This window comes from Protomyctophum parallelum (genome assembly GCF_964188405.1).
Source record: "Protomyctophum parallelum genome assembly, chromosome: 5".
Taxonomy (NCBI): domain Eukaryota; kingdom Metazoa; phylum Chordata; class Actinopteri; order Myctophiformes; family Myctophidae; genus Protomyctophum; species Protomyctophum parallelum.
This window is the reverse complement of record NC_139702.1, coordinates 55,699,215-55,717,377: the sequence shown is the minus strand read 5'-3', so window position 1 is coordinate 55,717,377 and position 18,163 is coordinate 55,699,215. Positions and strand designations below refer to the sequence as shown.

The following is an 18,163-nucleotide window of genomic DNA, read 5'->3' as shown; positions in this document are numbered from 1 at the left end:
AGTGCATTATTTTTAAAGTGCACGTGCGTGCGTGCGTGCGTGCGTGCGTGCGTGCCTTACCTTCTCCAGAGTGTAGCCGATGACCAAGAAGCCTTTGCAGGCCAGAACCTGCTCTTGCATTGCAACAGAGTTCTTCAACAACTCCATCACAAAGGTCAACAATGTACAGCTGAGAGAGAGAGAGAGAGAGAGAGAGAGAGAGAGGCATACAGACAGAGAAGAGGGCATCAGAGCAGACCTCATAATAACAGACAGACAGACAGACAGAGAGACAGCGAGACAGGTGCAGTGACATTGAGGGGGCTGTTGTGCTGCTGACTCAGATACATAACAGCCAAGCAGTGTGACTGAATGAGGCTGTCCTGTCACCTCCTCACTGTCACAACATTGCACTGATCAGCCTGGACGCTGCTCAAACTCATATGGAGCTAAACGACATTTTTAGGTGACATTCTGTTTATCTTTTAGGGTTTGGCGTTTTGTGGATTACAACAAAATCTTTGGTTTTCATAATTCGTTAACGTTGTCATGTGCCACGTCACCGAGTGATGATCCAGAGTCAACACTGTGCTGCAAAAGGCACATCATGTACAGCAAATGTCCACACAAGGAAGCCTGGTGGGTTGGTGAATGCCAGTACTGGCACATGGAGCAATACAGAGATACAGATGTTCAGAGCGGTCCATCTTATTCTACAACAGCCCGACAGCTGACAGCTGACAACTCTGTTGCAGTTAAAAGTAATGTGATTATAATAAATTGCAAAAGTATTGAGTAAGATTAACAGTGGATGCCTCCGTTTCAAACCAATCGTCCAACTGATATATATAACCCTTCTAACTTGACACTACTAAGCAGGATTAATTTAAGGCTACATAATACTTGAAGGTGGTCTGGCATGTTTACGGTAGCTCTTCGATTTACCACTCACGATACTTGCCATTAGTGCCCACCATTCTCCAACGCATTTGGGGCTGTATTTTGCGTGTCTTAAGTACCAGGTCTTATTCCCTAACTTGAGTAAACTAAAGACCTGGAGGCGTGATTAATGCCATTTGGCTATTCTGAGTGGCCAAAGAGCATTGATCACGCCTCCAGGTCTTTAGTTTACTCAAGTTAGGGAATAAGACCTGGTACTTAAGACACGCAAAATACAGCCCATGGTGTCTATGGAGCTCAGACAGTGGATTGGGTTAACTCATTGACTTATATGGTATGTTTTTTGTTTCCCCCAGAAAGCCATTCATGTCAGCACAGCATGGAAATCAACTTGCAGTGCTCAAGATACATAACAGTAGGTCATTCAAGACACGTCTCTGCGCTGTCATTTTTCATAGCATTTGGTGTTGCATTATAGAAATGTTTCCCCTATATGCATTCAATAGTGGCACCTGCTGCTGCTCAACTATTGCCCATAGCGTTTTGCCTTGAGGTGGTCCAAAGGGCCACCGTGACTCTGAGAAACTTCTTATTCTTATTCTAAATGGAACGATTTAGATATATGTACCACCACTGCTATAACACTGTTTAACCCATTTTGGGGGCGGGAACCCCTTTTGGTGTTAGCATTATGTCATGCTTTAGCTATTGAAAAATAGCAGATCTACAAGCTCATAGCGCGCCACAGAGTGGTGCGCTACGAACTTGTAGGTCTGCTATTTTTGAAAAATCAAAGAACGACTGACATGTTAGAAACATACTGTAGCTTTTTCAGAAAACTGTCAGGATGTAGAAGACATTTTTTTAAATCTGATCTCAGGTCAAAATGGGTTTTAAAGCATTTAAATTGTTTTGAAAACTCGAGCTGAAAACAATCCCTCCAGAAGAGTTAGCTTTACAAACCAAAATGTGTGCATGCGTGCGTGCGTGTGTGCGTGTGTGTGTGTGTGTGCGTGCGTGCGCGCGTCCTACCAGACAGAGGTGTCCAGCTCATGGCTGGAGGGCTGGCAATAATCCAGCTGTGCAAACAGAGGGAAGAGAACCTGCACACCTCCGATTGAATGGATCCCACTCTGCACTGAATGCGTTACTACCGCCTTCACATCCTGCATAGACACACACATTTCAACATGCATAAGGAAAAGACACAATCATTTTTAATGTGCACAGTGCGTGTGCATGTGCATGTGCGTGTGTGTGTCTGTGTGTGTGCATTGATGGATTCTCTGCTACTGAGATAAGAGCTCGTCAGAGAGAATTCAGTTAGTGCTTGAGAGGAGAGAAACATTTGTAATTGAATAAAATGTCAGCTCTCTACCTCACACATCGTTCTAGTTTCTCCCTTTCTCTCTCTCTCTGCACAGTAAAATCCTCAGTGTTAATTTAACTCTTAAGGGTCTTTGCAGTTATAACACGGAGAATGTTACACCGTGTCACCTCTCTGCTCTATTGTCCCGTCTCCCTCTTTCCCTGCATCTGCATGTATACGTCCGTGTGTGCATGCGTGCGTCTGGATAAATTACCTCTAATCATCCATTACTTTCTCCCAGAAGCACCTTGGCAATTAACCCATTCTGACCTGAGATCAGATTCATACGAGGTTTCCGCCGGACACACACTGGTCTGATGAACCCATTCTGACCTGAGATCAGATTCTAAAAATGTCAGTCGCTCTTCGATTTTTCAAAAATAGCAGACCTACAAGCTCATATTGCGCCACTCGGTGGCGCGATATGAGCTTGTAGATCTGCTATTTTTAAATAGCTAAAGCATAACATGATGCTAACACCAAAATGGGTGCCCGGTCAGAATGGGTTAAGTTATGACAGGGAGATTGAGTTAGGAGGACTCAGCCAGGGGAGAGTTTGAGAGAACCAATAAAGCATTCCGATAAAACACTACATCTCTTTGACATTAAACTAATCAAAACACATAGCTGCATAACTGGAAACTATTGCCGTCTAAAGTCCATTTCAGACGCTTGGAATGAGCGCCCGGACTGACCGCTCGTTGCAAAAGTTCCAAAAGATATCCGATTGTAAACGTTGTAAAACTGAGATTTGTGACGAGTCAAACTGAGATTTCTCAACAGATACTCTCCGCCAATTTGTTTTTTTCCCCGCACTATCCATGTAAAATTTGTATTTCATAAGTTCATGTGCATGGAAACCAGATATCCTGCCTGCCACAACAAAGACTTGAACTTGTTTTCACCACATTTCACCACTTTGTCACAGAAAATAAATACACTTAGTGCATAACCCTAGCTCCCATACTAAAACAGAGACATTTCCATCTAAAGACTAATAAAATTATTTGAGCAATAAAAGGTGGTGGTGGTTGGCCCAGGCCGTAGCGTAACGGTCTGGGCACCGGACTGGTGATCCAGTCGCGGTGTGCCGCGGGTTCGATTCCCGGACCCGACACGGCCTTTACCGCATGTCATCCCCCCATCTCTCTCCCGTTTCCTGTCAGCCTACTTTCTATCCCTTAAAAAATCAATAAAGGCGTAAGCCGCAAAAAAATATCTTAAAAAAAAAAAAAAAAAGGTGGTGGTGTTCCAGAGCAGCTGTTAACAGGTGCAGTCGTCTGCCTCGCTTAGCTCAATTACACCGCTGCCATAATGAGGCTGTTAAAAGGAGAAGAAGCCCTTTGGGGGACATTCATTATTCTTGAGGGTTGGAAAAGAGAGAGAGAGATGGGAACATCTGGAAAACAAAATTGGAAGGAGGAGGGAGGAAAGAGCTGGAAACCACTATTTTAGCGGCAGCTGTTGTTAAGACAGCAGAAGACCGCTGGCCTCAAGTCACTGGTCAACCTTCTGCAATTCTACATGGCTGACCATTGTGGTCAGACAACAAACTCTGAATGGCCTGTGTATGGCTCTGTGTATGGCATTATTCTGAGCAAAAGTGTAGTCACAAGAAAGTTAATATCTGTAGAAAACAAGCAAAAACATTAAACAAAATGATGGGTCTGGCATGCAAAATATAACTCTGAGAGTGGGGGGGGGGGGGGGGGAAGAGTGCCAACCTGCAGCATGAGGGCGTGGGGGGAGTGGACGAAGATGGAGGCGTTGTCCTTGGGGGAGGACTCAAGGCAAAGCTGGGCGTCGGTGGCCCGGGGGTTGTATGTGAAGGCGATGCTGGAGGACAGCTTTCCGTCGTAGAGCAGCGTCTTATGGTGCTCCGCAAACAACAGGTCACTCTCCACCTTGTACTTGAACGTACCCTGACAGACAGACAGACAGACAGACAGACAGACAGACAGACAGACAGACAGAGGGGGGGGGGGGTCACAAATTTATTTTGGGGGGTCCCCAGCTAACTTGACATTGATTTCTCACTAAACGGTAAACAAACCAACATACAGTATACAGTAAGTGTATACAGGGTATCTGCACATATATAAAGTGACAATTTAAAGGTATATTCAGTGATTTCACTTAAAGGGATTGTGACATTTAAAACACATTTTTGTAGATTTTTTGGCTTTTTTGGCTTTTCTTGACATCAATTTCACAAAAAAAAAACGAAGTTTGAACATTCAGTGTATTCTCTGCTGTCTGGACTCTTGTGAATAATTATGCAAAAATGTCTCATCTGGTTGGACGGCAGGGATATACGTAGATCCCGGCTAAACCTCCGCCCCCTCCACTCTGCTCCCTGCCTAGTGCCTACCCTCTCTTCTCCGCTTCCTCATTGTCAACCGCGACTTTGTTTCTTTGTAATACTTACTAATAATGTCTTCTAGAGAAAAATTAATCTGCTCTGTTGTTGGCTGTGGATACCAACTTACACTGGATACCAACTGGCCTAGATGACTCTTTTATTTTTGACGACGTTCCTACCACGTTGTCAAAGAAGCGCATCTTGGGTTGACAGGAAAGGGGGAATTACCGACATCTACAGGCTAAAATAATGTGTTTTTCCATGGCTTCTCAGGATGAACTTTAGACATGCACAAAAACTCGTGTCAAGAAATACTGGAGTGGAGTTGAGTGTTCAAACTTTTTAGACACGTTTGAAGGACCATGGCCAAGACTTTTAATGTTGTTAAAATTATGTTATAAATCATGTCATAATACCTTTAATTCAAATATCACTTATTTTTTTGTTTTGTTGTGATAATCCTCTCTACTATAGAGTGTGCTGACCATATAAGGAGTTCCTCCCTGTCCCCAGTTAACCCCTGGGGGTCAAAAAACCTTAGGTTTCGTTTTTGACTCTCTATCCTGATTGGATGAAAGCCCCAGCCAAAAACGAAACCTAAGGTTTTTTGAGTGAAATCACTGAATATACCTTTAAGGACTTTTTATATAAAACAAATAATAGTCAATAACACCATTACTGCATCAATAATAATCAACAAACTATTCCATACAAAACGGTCAAACATTGACCAAATCTTCAAATATTAAGAGGCAAAAAATTGTGAGGCGTTGATTAGTTATTGTCACAGTGCTTGTCGGGGCTGATATGTTTTTCTTTTGAGGGCCTGAAAGGTTTGAGAGCCCCTGGTCTACACAGTGATGTTCTCACACAGAAAAGAGACTGGGGAAAGAATGACGGACAAAGGCCTCGTCAGGGCTGAACCAAACACTGAGTCTCCACTCAGGGTCACATTACATCAGGCAGCCATTCAAACCATGTCCTTCCATGATGCAGTGTGAGCCTTCTCGTCTTAGAATGCACATATTAACTTATTCCACTTGTGTCATTGGACAATGGAGCTCAGATAGTGGATTCAATAGTCACTAGAGAGAGGTAGATGGTGTGGGTTTTGGTGGTTTCCCCTCACCTTGTACCCTGGACCCAGCTGGTATATGGCCAGGATCTGAGCAGCACTGAGAGCTTCTGAAAAGAGGTAGACTGCCCCCATCTGACCACAGAACACACGGTTGGCATCGGCCGTCTCCGACGAACCCAGGAAACACTTGTCGAAAGTCTGGATGGAGGGAGAGAGGAATATAGGAAACAAGAGACAAAAAAAAGAAGATGTAAATAAAGACGGCAGAAGGAAGGAAGGAACGAACAAACAAACAAACGAACGAACGAACGAACGAACGAACGAACAAACGAACGAAGGAACGAAGGAACGAACGAAGGAACGAACGAACGAATTGAAAGCGAATAGAAAATAAACATATATAAATAAATGTGTCCCTGTTCTCATGTCTACCTCTCCTCAGGGTCAGCCACAGGGCTGTAATCTTAATCAGCTACCCAATATCATCTCTCCAGCACGGAGAGACAAGAGGATTAGACTTCAGTGCGGCGAAGAGATTCACTCCTCAGAAGATGATCTAAGAGTCTGTACTTTTCTCCAAAAAGCAATACAGAAGATATGACAGAGTTCATCAGGCCAAGTGTGAGTGAGAAAAAGAGGGGTCTGCTAGCGTGCGTGCGCATGTGCCATTTCCTCCCTGTGCTGTCCTTGCCAACACACAGTGTGTGGTCTCACCCATGAAACCCCCTGTCAGATGGGAACAGATTAGATGTAGCTCAGAGAGAGGAGGGCATGCAAGGTGATTAGCTCCTCACTTTTTCAGCACAAACTGCACTGAGAGTATTCTGTTTCATAATCATACGTTGATATAACACAGAGAAACGGTAGAATATAAAGCCCACGCCTCCAGTACTTTGACAGTGGGAGGTCACAGAATTGCACTCTGGGATTTATTAAAGCACAGTATTAGAGCATATAAACAATTAGGGCCATACTGATTTGATCTCTTTAGAAAACGTTGGACATCGTACTGTGTTGGGAGTTTCCCCACTGGGTCCCTTGCCTGGTCGAGAGTGCCCCTGTCTGGGCAAGGACCTCCGTGTGAAGGCCCCCAGGCAGAGACACTGAGCCAGGCATGGACCAGGGGCCTCCCCCTGGGTCCCCTGCCTGGCCGAGAGTACCCCAGACCTCCGTGTCAAAGCCCACAGGCAGAGAGACTGACAGCCAGGCAAGGACCAGGGGGCCATACTGATTTGATCTCTTTAGAAAACGTACGGACATCGTACTGTGTTGGGAGTTGTCGTTGGGCACTCACATCGCTTGTGTTGACGAACCATGTGATCTCGCCGAAGGAAGCCAGCTCTCCGTTGACGTAACAACTAATCTCGCTGTTCTTCCAGCGATTGTAGACGTGAACGATGGTCACCATGTACCACTGGAATCACAACGTGATGACAAATGAATCAATAGAACAAACATATTTCCTGACTGATTTAACATCCATTCCACACAGTAAAATCCTCTGTGTTCATTTAACTCAGAGCATACAGATGTAACCAAATGGACCTGCACGGGTTGATTACATTTGTACAATCAGAGTTACAAATGGTTAATTAACACAGGATTTTTCTTTTTTTTTTTCTTTTTTTTTTTTTTTTGCGGCTTACGCCTTTATTGATTTTTTTAAGGGACAGACAGTAGGCTGACAGGAAACGGGAGAGAGATGGGGGGATGACATGCGGTAAAGGCCGTGTCGGGTCCGGGAGTCGAACCCGCGGCACACCGCGACTGGATCACCAGTCCGGTGCCCAGACCGTTACGCTACGGCCTGGGCCAATTAACACAGGATTTTACAGTAAAGTGAATGCTGATCATTTAAAAAACACACAATTATGATGGCTACTTCGGTTGTAACAATTTCATCTCTCAAACTTGCTCCGACACCAGTGAACAGTAACTGGTAATCACAGCAAACAAGACCTCATCTTAGGTATTGTTGCTGAAATGGATCACTAGTATCACACACGAGAAGACATGGATAAAAGCACTGAGTATTTAATTCGATTTGGTCCAATGCAGGACATGACCGACTCCCCAAGATCCCCTCGAGCTTCAATCCCACCTACATGGGCTTCTAGCCTTCCTACCCGATGGAGCAGCCAGTGAAATAGGTTATTAGTTTTTACAGCTACCCTGCTGAAATAGGTTAAATCTGTTACACAATTGAACACAATTTAAGCATAAAGGCGGGGTTCTGTGAGTTTCCAGTGAGGTTGGATGAAGCAGGGTGTTGGCCTGCTACACAGAGGACCCCGGAGCAGGAGCTTCATATCGGCTGGAAGCAAGTGATCTTTCCGACTGTAATTTAGTTTAGTCATTTTGTATCCATCACGGTGTCCGTGTCTGTGCGTCCAGCCAGTATGCAGTGTGCTATTTGTTACCATGTTTACAGAGACGCATCCTGCATTTGTGGTCCTGTGGTTATGTCTATTCGGACTCATCCTTCCTTCCTTCCTTCCTTCTTACCTTCTGTGGTTTGAAGTCATACTTCACGCAGTGCTGGAATCCCTTCCCCTTAGACTTTAATGAGGTCACAATTAAACAGCCTCCCACAAAGTGTGCAGAGTAACCCAGGCCTTTGCTCGTACGGAAACTGAAAGGAAAGAGAAAAACGTGAACAAAGAAAACATGCACGCACGCACACGCACACGCACACACACACACACACACACACACACACACACAGTGTCAGAGCACAAATGCATGCACACATGATTACGTTCACACAAACAAATGTGACCAGATTTCAATGTTGTTACCCCACAGAAATGTTTTACTTTCCAGCTCAGTATGCAGTCAGACAGCTCACTGAAGCACTCCCCAACACTCAAGGACAAGGCAGGGTAGAGGTCCAATAAACCTCACAAAACATTTAAATACAGGTTTGAGAGGGAGATAAGGCAGCAAAACAACTCAATTTCTCTGCTTCAGCACTAATTCCCTGGTCCTGTGTCCCAGTGAGAAAGCTAGATGTGATTTAGGGGACTAATCTCCTTCTCTCTTTTTTTTAAAGGGCACCAGGGCTGAGCAAGAGGAGGTTTTATTACAGATGTAGTCTAGTAGCAGAGGCTGGCTGTACATCTTGGTTATCATTTTTATGGACACCCCCAAACACATCTCCCTGTTGCATGAAGTGCATGTTTTTTCTTTTTTCAGGAATTAATTATCATCTGAAAATAGGACAAGTGGAGGGCCTTGATTTACCCACCACTGAGAGAGAGAGAGAGAGAGAGAGAGAGTGAGAGAGAGAGAGGATGGAGTCACAAAAAGAGAGAAGTGGCCAATATCAGCCTTTGTAATTTATTTTATTTTATCATCTGTGAAGTTGCCGCTTTGCATTGCTTCATCTTTTGTGACTGTTTTTGAGAGCAAGAAATTCTCAGCTTTGAGACTGTAGCATACACATGTATACACACAGTCTCGAAAGTCGAAATCTTGTTTTAATGCAGTTGCATACCGCTGGCTTTCACGCAGCTTCCCTCCACATGTTTTATTCATACATAGGAGTTTAAGTTATGCATCGGTACCTCAAGTCAAGCCTAAAGTTTGCCATTTCAGTATTTTTCATCCACAGTGGATTCATGGAAAGAAATACTAATTTGAAAAAAGGCTAAGGTTCAAATGAGGCCCAAGTACAGTAAGACTCAACAATTAACTGCAAATATATCTAAACTGCAGAATTTAAGCATTCTGTAGTATTTCATATTACACTGTTTGGGTGTCAGAGAGCTGCTTCAGTGTAGACGCAGACCATATGAATCAAGTGGCAGGAAGTATTGATTTTCAGTCAAATTGGGAACATTTAGTTCTTATTCCAGCTCCATAAGAACACTGGGATATACATACTGTACATGAACACATTATAGTTCACAGCAATATTTATGTAACGTTTACCAGAAATACCACAAACAAGTGGGTTTATCAACAAGATGCAGGGGTACTGTGACTTACCAGTAAAGGTAAGGTTTGTCCTTGTCAACGTTGATGTTGTTGATGGGGTCCATTCGCAGCCAGGTGTGGAAGGTAAAGCCGCTCTGGTATGGCCACTTGGCTATAGGAGGCAGAGCAATGGCCTATAGGGGACCAGACAGTTATACTGATGGTTATACTTATGCATACAGTATAGCCCTGGTGAAGGTGTGTTCCACTAAGCACACTTTTCTATAGTTATGTGCGATTCTTAGCCTACTGTGTACTTTATGATGTATTCGAACTGAGTAATGTTGTATTATTCAAAGGCCGGGGCAGCGGGCCATCAAAATGGGCTCACAACTTGTTCGGAGAAAAACAGGCATGAAAATGGTTAGCTATTTCCCCAGTATGTGAGCAAGGTCTCTCTAGATGATTTGACTGCATTTGCAAGTTGAATGAAACACTGTAGGATAGTAGGTCAACACTCTTAAAAATGGAGTTCACCTGTTTAGACTCCAAAAAGCTGACTTAAGGAACAAAATGAAACCCCTTGAAATTTGTTTTGTGTTTTTCTTGTGTGTGTCTTGCTGTGTGTGGGTGCGCGTGCATGTTTTTTTATGCTCCCAGGCCTTCCTGCCTCATTAGTCTGGCAGCTCTCAGGACAAGGAAGGCGTGTGCATTGTATTTTTGTGCTGCTCTCTCCCAACATTATAATGGTACTCACTAACCACACACACACACACAATAAATGAAAACAGTTAAAAAGTTATAAAAACACAGAAATAAACCTGATACACTCAATGCACCTGCACGCACAAACATAATGTCACGCGCACACACTTCAGATGAGCCAAGTCAGACCTCGTGCCAGCAGGACAGCCTCCTACCTTAGAGTATATATATGAATAGAGAAGGCACCCAGAGGAAATCTTGAGGCGAAATGGACATAGTGGCCGAATGAAGGTATTGCAGCCTGGCCCCAAACACATGAACGCGCTGTCCGTTGACTATCATTGTACACGTTCACGACGGACGACGCTCGTGCGCGTTCAACGGCAGCGCGTTCATGTGTTTGGGGCCACTCACCATTGCAATCCGTCCCAGAATGCACTCCTTCCTACCAGGAAGGAGGAGTGAATCCGCCTCATGCGCTTTTGAGCAACTTAATGCAAGTGGATGGGAGGAGAACTCGGGTGTCTTCTCTATAGATATATAACTCTATGCCTCCTACACACCATCAAAGCACCATCGCCATGGCAATGAGGGGTTATACACAGAAACTAGGAGCTTCATACTCAAATGCACACATAAATAATAGAACTTGCATGCGCACGCACGCGCACACACACGCACAGTCGCACACACACAAACACACCATTTGTTTGTGCATGCATTGCACATACAAATAACTGCAAGAAGGCTCTCTTCTCCCTCACTCTCTCTCACACATGTTTTGTCAAATCTACTTGTACACATATTTGCGGATAATGTATGCATGATCCACAAAATGCATAGCAGTGATATGCAAAGGACTGCAATGGAGAAAGAAAAGCTGTTCTCTCTTCATTCCAGCAATAAGATTTTGTGGTGCCAAATTACCTACCTCGTTAAATGTCACTCGTCAATGTCTTAATACAAGCTTAACGAGTCAAGCGCTCCGTGTTTTAAATCCCACCAATAGCACAAAGACAGACTTACAGATTGGGACTGCTGTATTCTATTTCAGGACTGTGGATCCTTCCAAAAATTATTCCCAGGGGACTTAGGCATTCTTCTTTCATAGAAAAATCTCATGGGTCAGTGAATGGACGGGCTAGATAAGACAGTCCACTTGGCAGCAGCTTAGGGAAGTGTCATGGCTAAGCTAGTTATAGCTACAGCCACTGTCTTAAATAAGTTTTGTGACATTAAGAATACGATATTTATGTATTTATTCATAGTAGTCTGATTACTTATTTTATACATTTTTATTGTAAAAATCATCAAAAAATCATACTATGACACCCCTGGTAAGACTTTTATTGTAAAGTCTTATGCACACGTGATCGTCTCAGAGACGTGAAGGTCTTTTGACTGAAACGTTGCTTAAATAATAATATTTTATTGTGAAATGAGCTTAAAGTAAAGCTATTTCTACTATAACTTTTACTGTAAAATACCATTAGGGCACTGTAATCCTTCAATTGCAGTAACTTAAGTTACAAACTGTGGAGTTCTGTCTTTATTCACATAATGAAGGTGATTTTACTGTAAATGTATTTATGCAGTGGCTTGCGACAATCTTTGGAGTTAGTGGTAGTTTGGAGTAGTGCCTAAGAATATGTGCAGTGTGTTGTATAACAAAAAATATATAGCTATACACTAGACAGAATAGTTGCCTGTAAAACTCAGGAAATCAAACTACAGGATAGGTCAATCAAGCTTACCCATATTGTTGATTTATGGTTGCTGTGTGTGTGTGATAGATAACATGTTTCATTTTGTACTCACAGCAGCACTCTTCCCTGGGAAACTGAAGAAGGCGTCCGGCCCGTTTCTGTGTGCCATGCTCTTCAGCACAGACAGCAACTTCACTGCATGAGGAGGCTGGGATGCGCGTGCACACAAGCACACACACACACACACACACACACACACACACACACACACACACACGTTTCGAAATGATTAATGTGCCACCACACGTCACCACACACTAGTCTTGCATGGTCAGCCCTCCAATCTGGAGAAACTCTCATTTGAAACCGTTGTCAAATGTCACGAGACCTGGGCAACATACTGTATATGGGGCTCTCCCCATGTACTGTATGGGGATTTTGAGTGATACACTGACTGACGGGAAATACATGATTCCATAATTAACTGTGACCTTTGTGGCAACCACAGTGGTTATCATGAGACTGCCACATGATAATATATTGGCATTCCCATATTGATCACAGTCAAGGATCTCCATATATGGGCATAACAGGGATTGTATTAGGGTATCAGCTGGGAATTGTGCGCGCGCGCGCGCACGCACACGCACACACACACACACACACACACACACACACACACACACACACACACACACACACACACAATTATTATATTTCGGGCAAGTTTTATGGCGGAAAATGTGTGCCAAGCGGGGCTTCGGACCACAACAATGGGGTCCAGGTAGAGCCAGACCTTAATTTCCAACCCTGTTGAGATTGTTGGATTTCTATTACTATGGTTTCCAGTTGATTGTTATTGTTGTACATGTCTCCAGCTTGACTTTGTTTATGAAGACATGCCTGGTAGAGATTACTTTTTGGAAGCCTTCGTGACCTGGGGGCTTGCCTGGGGTCTGGGGTGTGTGACGGGAATTGCGACTTCATGACAAGAAAGAGTGACGAGAATTGTGGGTTATGTGACAAAAGCGCAAGATTGCATAGTTATCTGGGACCTTCACAATAAACAAATGCTTTTGTTTTTTGTAATTCAAATATTTATTTTTCAAAGCGGTACTACGCTACTTGCTGCAGTCGCCATCTTTGTTAGTAGTTTAATTTGGACAATATTGATGCGTGGACCTGGGTAAGCCCCATCCCCGCTATGGAATGTCTCCAGCCCATACTGCCACACTTTTCACTTCAACGTTCCCCAGGCCTTCTTAGAAAGCAAGCCTGGGATCCAAGGTAAGACACACACACACACACACACTCTTACACCCACATGTCAACGTGAATGCACTATCTATGCCTGCAAGCACAAATAGTGTATCTCTACACACAGTTACATATTTATTACATGCATGCAAGTATACAAATATACCAGCATCCCAAGTACAATATGCAGCACACGCACACGCACACGCACACACACACACACACACAAAATATTAAATATGTAGATATTAAATATTTACTGATTGTTCTAAATTTACCTCCCTCTTATCAGAGGTCAACCTCCAGAGGGATTTATTCCAAAGACATCCTAAGACATCAGTCTCCTCATCTACTTTAAGTGACGCTACTGGAGCATCTCCAAAAATACTCCACTCAACCGACTGAAGTAACACAGAACTTTCATCTAAGTAAGTAACACACAAAAAAAACCCATTATTTATTCACATACGTAGGTCTAATTTTGTAATGAAATGAAATGTCATGTTTCAATACAACGATTTTAGATTATATACATATAATATACATTATATAAAGATACAGTATATACTACTGTATATATATTAGAGAGAGAGGGGTGGGGGAGAGAATGAGGCGAGCAAATGTACACTTTATAAGAGACATAAGAGGGAGAGTGCTCCTCCATTCTCTCTCTCTCTCTCTCTCTCTCTCCTGAGATACTATTTCACAGAGAAGAGGTGGTACTGTAGTAGTCAGCTGGGAGGTGGGGCGATGCTGAAACGCAGACGTGCAAAAGCGGTTTGGCCTATTTCCTTGACAACTTGATTAGGCCTATTGATCTATGGTCTCTCCCTGTCTCACTCTCTCGCTTTCTGTGCCAGTGGTTCCAACTGCAGCATAGGCTAGTGACTAATCTGTCTGTGCACTCAAATCTCTTCTACTCCAGATACCCTGCCTGATCAACCCCTGCCTCAAATGTGGCCGAGTGCCACGTGTACTGTAGTGTACTGTCTTTGTCTATTCACTTAAGATGAGGTTGTGCTGATGACAGCATGCAATACTTCTGTTAAAGGCAGACTTCACCCATGTTCAACCTATAGCTTCATATCATTGGTCCTCACTAATGTTCATGTTAAAATGGTAAAAAAAAAAAAAAAAGGCTGTCTCATAGGAGGGCTGTGGACACTTCAGAAACCTGCCTACCAGTGACATTATCGTTAGGCTGTGTTTTTGTTTTGTCTTTTAAACACATGAGAACAATGGCTTCCAATATAGCACGCTAACTTTTAAGGAATAGAAAGACTGCAGTTTCTATTAGCTTGGATTCCCCATTGATGACTGACTGTCCACAGGCCTGCTCTGAGACATGGAGTGAATAGACAAAAATGGTACCATATTATAATGAGCATTAGTGATGACCAATGATAAGAAGATAGGTTGAACATGGGTGAAGTCGGCCTTTAACAGTATTGCATACTGTCATCAGCACAACGTCATCTTAAAATTCTACTTTTTCCATTTATTTTGTGTTTTTGGGGCTCCCATATGTGTTTTCTATCCCCACAAATAACCAATTTTGAACAATCAGGCTTTCATATCATACAGGTGCTTTAATGGAAATTGCTCTCAGGAACAGCTCAACTGATTTTGGTCTCATCGTGATGTCATCAATGTCACCCTACTTTGTATAATTCCTCCTCTTCTTTAGTCTTCAGTTCCAAATGAGCATTTCCACTTTGTTTACAATGTCCACCATTGTTGATTTTCCAAGTTGGCATGTAATGGAAACAAGCCTGGTTTTATCTAGCATCAGTATTATAATGACTCAAATATTAAATAATCTGCATATCAGCACCCCCACCACCTCAGGACATTGTGGTACTGCATCTAAAACTGCTTTCAAAGTCCAGAAAGAAATGACAAGGACTGGTTATATCAGAGTGGCTCAAACCATTAGAAATAACTTTGAGGGACATAGACAATATGATATGAAATATTAAAAGCAGTTTTAAAATCCATGTTATTTGCGCTTTAAGTGAATAGACAAAGACAATACACATGATGGGTTGAAAATGGGTGAAGTGAAGTCATCCTTTAAGTGTTGCTGCCCTAGTTTTACTGAATCACATTCCAATACAGCACCTGCACTGTACCCATTTCAGGTTTATAATACAGTCCAACTCAGCTTAGTGAACTGACTAATTATGTATGTTCTGTAATGTGCTGTGAGGTTAATTTGGATTCTTGAGTCTTCTTTTAGCATGTTAAGAAAAAAGAAAAAGGGCTCCATTTCAGATAATACAGGGGATTCCTCGGTGGAAAACTTCAATAGGCCTATACTGTATAATGCATTTGTTGGTGTTGACGTGGAGCAACATTATTACATTACATGATTTCATGTAATCTATCATTTCCCTGACAATGACCTGCATGATCAATTTCAACACTTTGGATTGTTCATTGAATGTGAATTGTTTCTCCATGTTTTATTTATAGTGAGCCGAGGTCATTGGAAGGTTGAGGGTGAAGAACAGGGAGTGAAGATTGTAAGTGGTGGCGAGCACATTCCTCATGCTCTTCCCAGATAAACAGACTCACCCACTGGCCTTTCTCTCCTTGCAGTTTGCTGAAGAACAGCTTCAGCTCCTTCACAGTAATGCTGTAGCTCGCCAGCACACCCAACATGTCCACCAGGAGGTCTGAAAATGACACACACACACACACACACAAATACATACAGATAAGTGCACACATGAGTACAAAAGTACCAGTAAGATGCCCTGAGGGCGGGAGCTCAGGGCTTCTTAATACAGCACAGTTAAAACATTTCCCGCCGGGATTAATCAATGAATTCACCTCGTATTGCCATGATTTCCCTCCGTTCAACCCTTATTTTGAAGATTCAAGACACCGCGACCGGATGTTGCGTTAATGGATTGCATTGTATAGCTCTTTTCTACTCAAAGCGCTTGACATAATCGTGTCTGTTGTCTAGACCGGATGTTGATCTCTCGCTGGATGCAGAAAAAAACCTAACCGCGACCATCACAGAGGCCGTGGAATAAACCTTGTTTTGACCAGAAACGAGCGTAGGTGCGCGCACAATCCATGATGGCGCCCTCCAGTGTCACACTCGACACCAGTGTCACACTCGATGCCAACGCGAGTAGCCTATCGACTCGATCGGATCAACACATCACTTTACGTAATTTCACTGATTTATGTGCATGGCGGGTGGCCAGACTAAAGCAAATTTACGAGATTGGCGCTTTATGGATTAAGAAGCAGGAGTTCAACTATTAATCTGTTGTCCATGAGGTCAGATGTAGAGTTGCTGGCCGGCTCCATATTCAGTATGCAGATCTAGGTGATGATCCAATCTTCTCCATGTATGGCTATCCAGGGTTTGATGAGGTCAGTGTCTTGGCCATATATGGAGCGTGTCTTGAGTGTACAGGGTTTCATGAGGTCAGATCAGCATATGGAATTAATTCTGTATTGGCCATATATGGAGCGTGCCACGAGGTGTGACGGACTGCAAAATGCAGGTTTTCATACCAGGGTTTGATGAGGTCAGTGTCTGACTGGCAGGCTGACAGGATGCCGCCCAGACATAACCAAACTTTGCTATATAAATATAGCAAATGTAAATAAATATTGTCATGATTCCTTGTTCCTACAGTATGTCTTGTTAATGTCCCCATTTCTCCGTTTTAAAAAGGTGCTATAGATATGTATTAATGGCATTATAAGTATTAGAAGTAGCAGTACTGTGGGTACTGGGTAGCTACAGTAATGGCTTGTAGATGCTTTAACGCTGATGGCTTCTGTATTGTACTGTCCTGCACATTGACTTAAAACATTATTTCCAACCACTCAGTCCGTGCTGCCTGGGCTGCATTATTCTAGCTTGACTGAACAGCCCACTTTTACCAGCTACCGTTCTGGCTGGGAAATGCTCACTGAGCTGAACACTGCTGGATTAATTCAGATTCACTCTAATTTGTAGATGGCCGACAGTGTCAAATGAGACTCCAGTGAGGGAGAATAGTCCATGGAGGGCGGCTGTTTTTTTCCCTGTGACTCACACTGTAATGCATCTCAGCCTGACTGACCCCGAGCTGCGGCAAGAACAATGGAGCCATGAAATGTTGGTGCAGTCGAGAGGAGAGGGCGATTCAAGTGTTAGTTTTATTAGACTGAGTTGAGATGAGGTGGGGAGGGGAGGAGAGGTCAAATGAACATTTTGATTATACACGAGTGGCTTGAGTCCAATGCCTCCACTTTCCTTTGTGGCTTGCTCGTCTCTCTATGTTTTATTCATTGTGAGCCTGCATCTGTACTGTGAGTTATTACTTTCTGCAAAACCATCGTGAATTTGCACTCAATGCTCCAGGTATTAGACAAAAGGATATCCTCATGACGCGGTTGTCTGTGGTCAGATGTCTACATGCTGACTAGAATCCTGACTTCCAGAAACAAACAATAAAACCATATGAATTATGCAATGAGAGGACAAAACAAACTCCATAAACTTGCATTCCATTCCTGGTTACCTGCTATCATATTGTTAGTAGTGGCTAATGCACTGCAGAAAATGTTTCTGCTATTACTTTTTCAATCAAATAATCAAGAACCCACGTTTTTTAATATAAATGTTTACAATGAATCAATTAACCACTTAGGCCTATGTTACACTTGATCACACAACAGTGTCAAGAAAAAATAGCACATCTGTACAAGCTCACAACGCATCGCAGTATGACACTGTGTGGGTTTGTAGATATAGATATGTAGACTATTTTCACTATTCTTTTGAGATTTGTTTTGAGAATTATAATAATATGCCCAAAATAGGGATCAATCATTGGTCGATTGTTTCATAAAATGATTGACTGATCAATTAAATT

General features: G+C 43.0%; 1 protein-coding gene across 7 annotated transcripts in view; it reads right to left on the bottom strand.

Moving 5' to 3' along the window:
• The window catches only part of lrba (LPS-responsive vesicle trafficking, beach and anchor containing), a 318,483-nt gene that overhangs the window by 266,661 nt on the left and 33,659 nt on the right, over window positions 1–18,163 (bottom strand). For all 7 annotated transcript variants that reach the window (XM_083764652.1, XM_083764653.1, XM_083764654.1 and 4 more), the window contains 9 exons: window positions 15,852–15,952; window positions 12,130–12,225; window positions 9,679–9,800; window positions 8,194–8,320; window positions 6,983–7,102; window positions 5,740–5,886; window positions 3,973–4,170; window positions 1,912–2,045; window positions 61–169 (listed from right to left, as the gene is read on the bottom strand). In XM_083764652.1, the coding sequence (XP_083620778.1) occupies window positions 61–169; window positions 1,912–2,045; window positions 3,973–4,170; window positions 5,740–5,886; window positions 6,983–7,102; window positions 8,194–8,320; window positions 9,679–9,800; window positions 12,130–12,225; window positions 15,852–15,952 (1,154 nt within the window). The remainder of the gene's footprint in view (window positions 1–60; window positions 170–1,911; window positions 2,046–3,972; window positions 4,171–5,739; window positions 5,887–6,982; window positions 7,103–8,193; window positions 8,321–9,678; window positions 9,801–12,129; window positions 12,226–15,851; window positions 15,953–18,163) is intronic.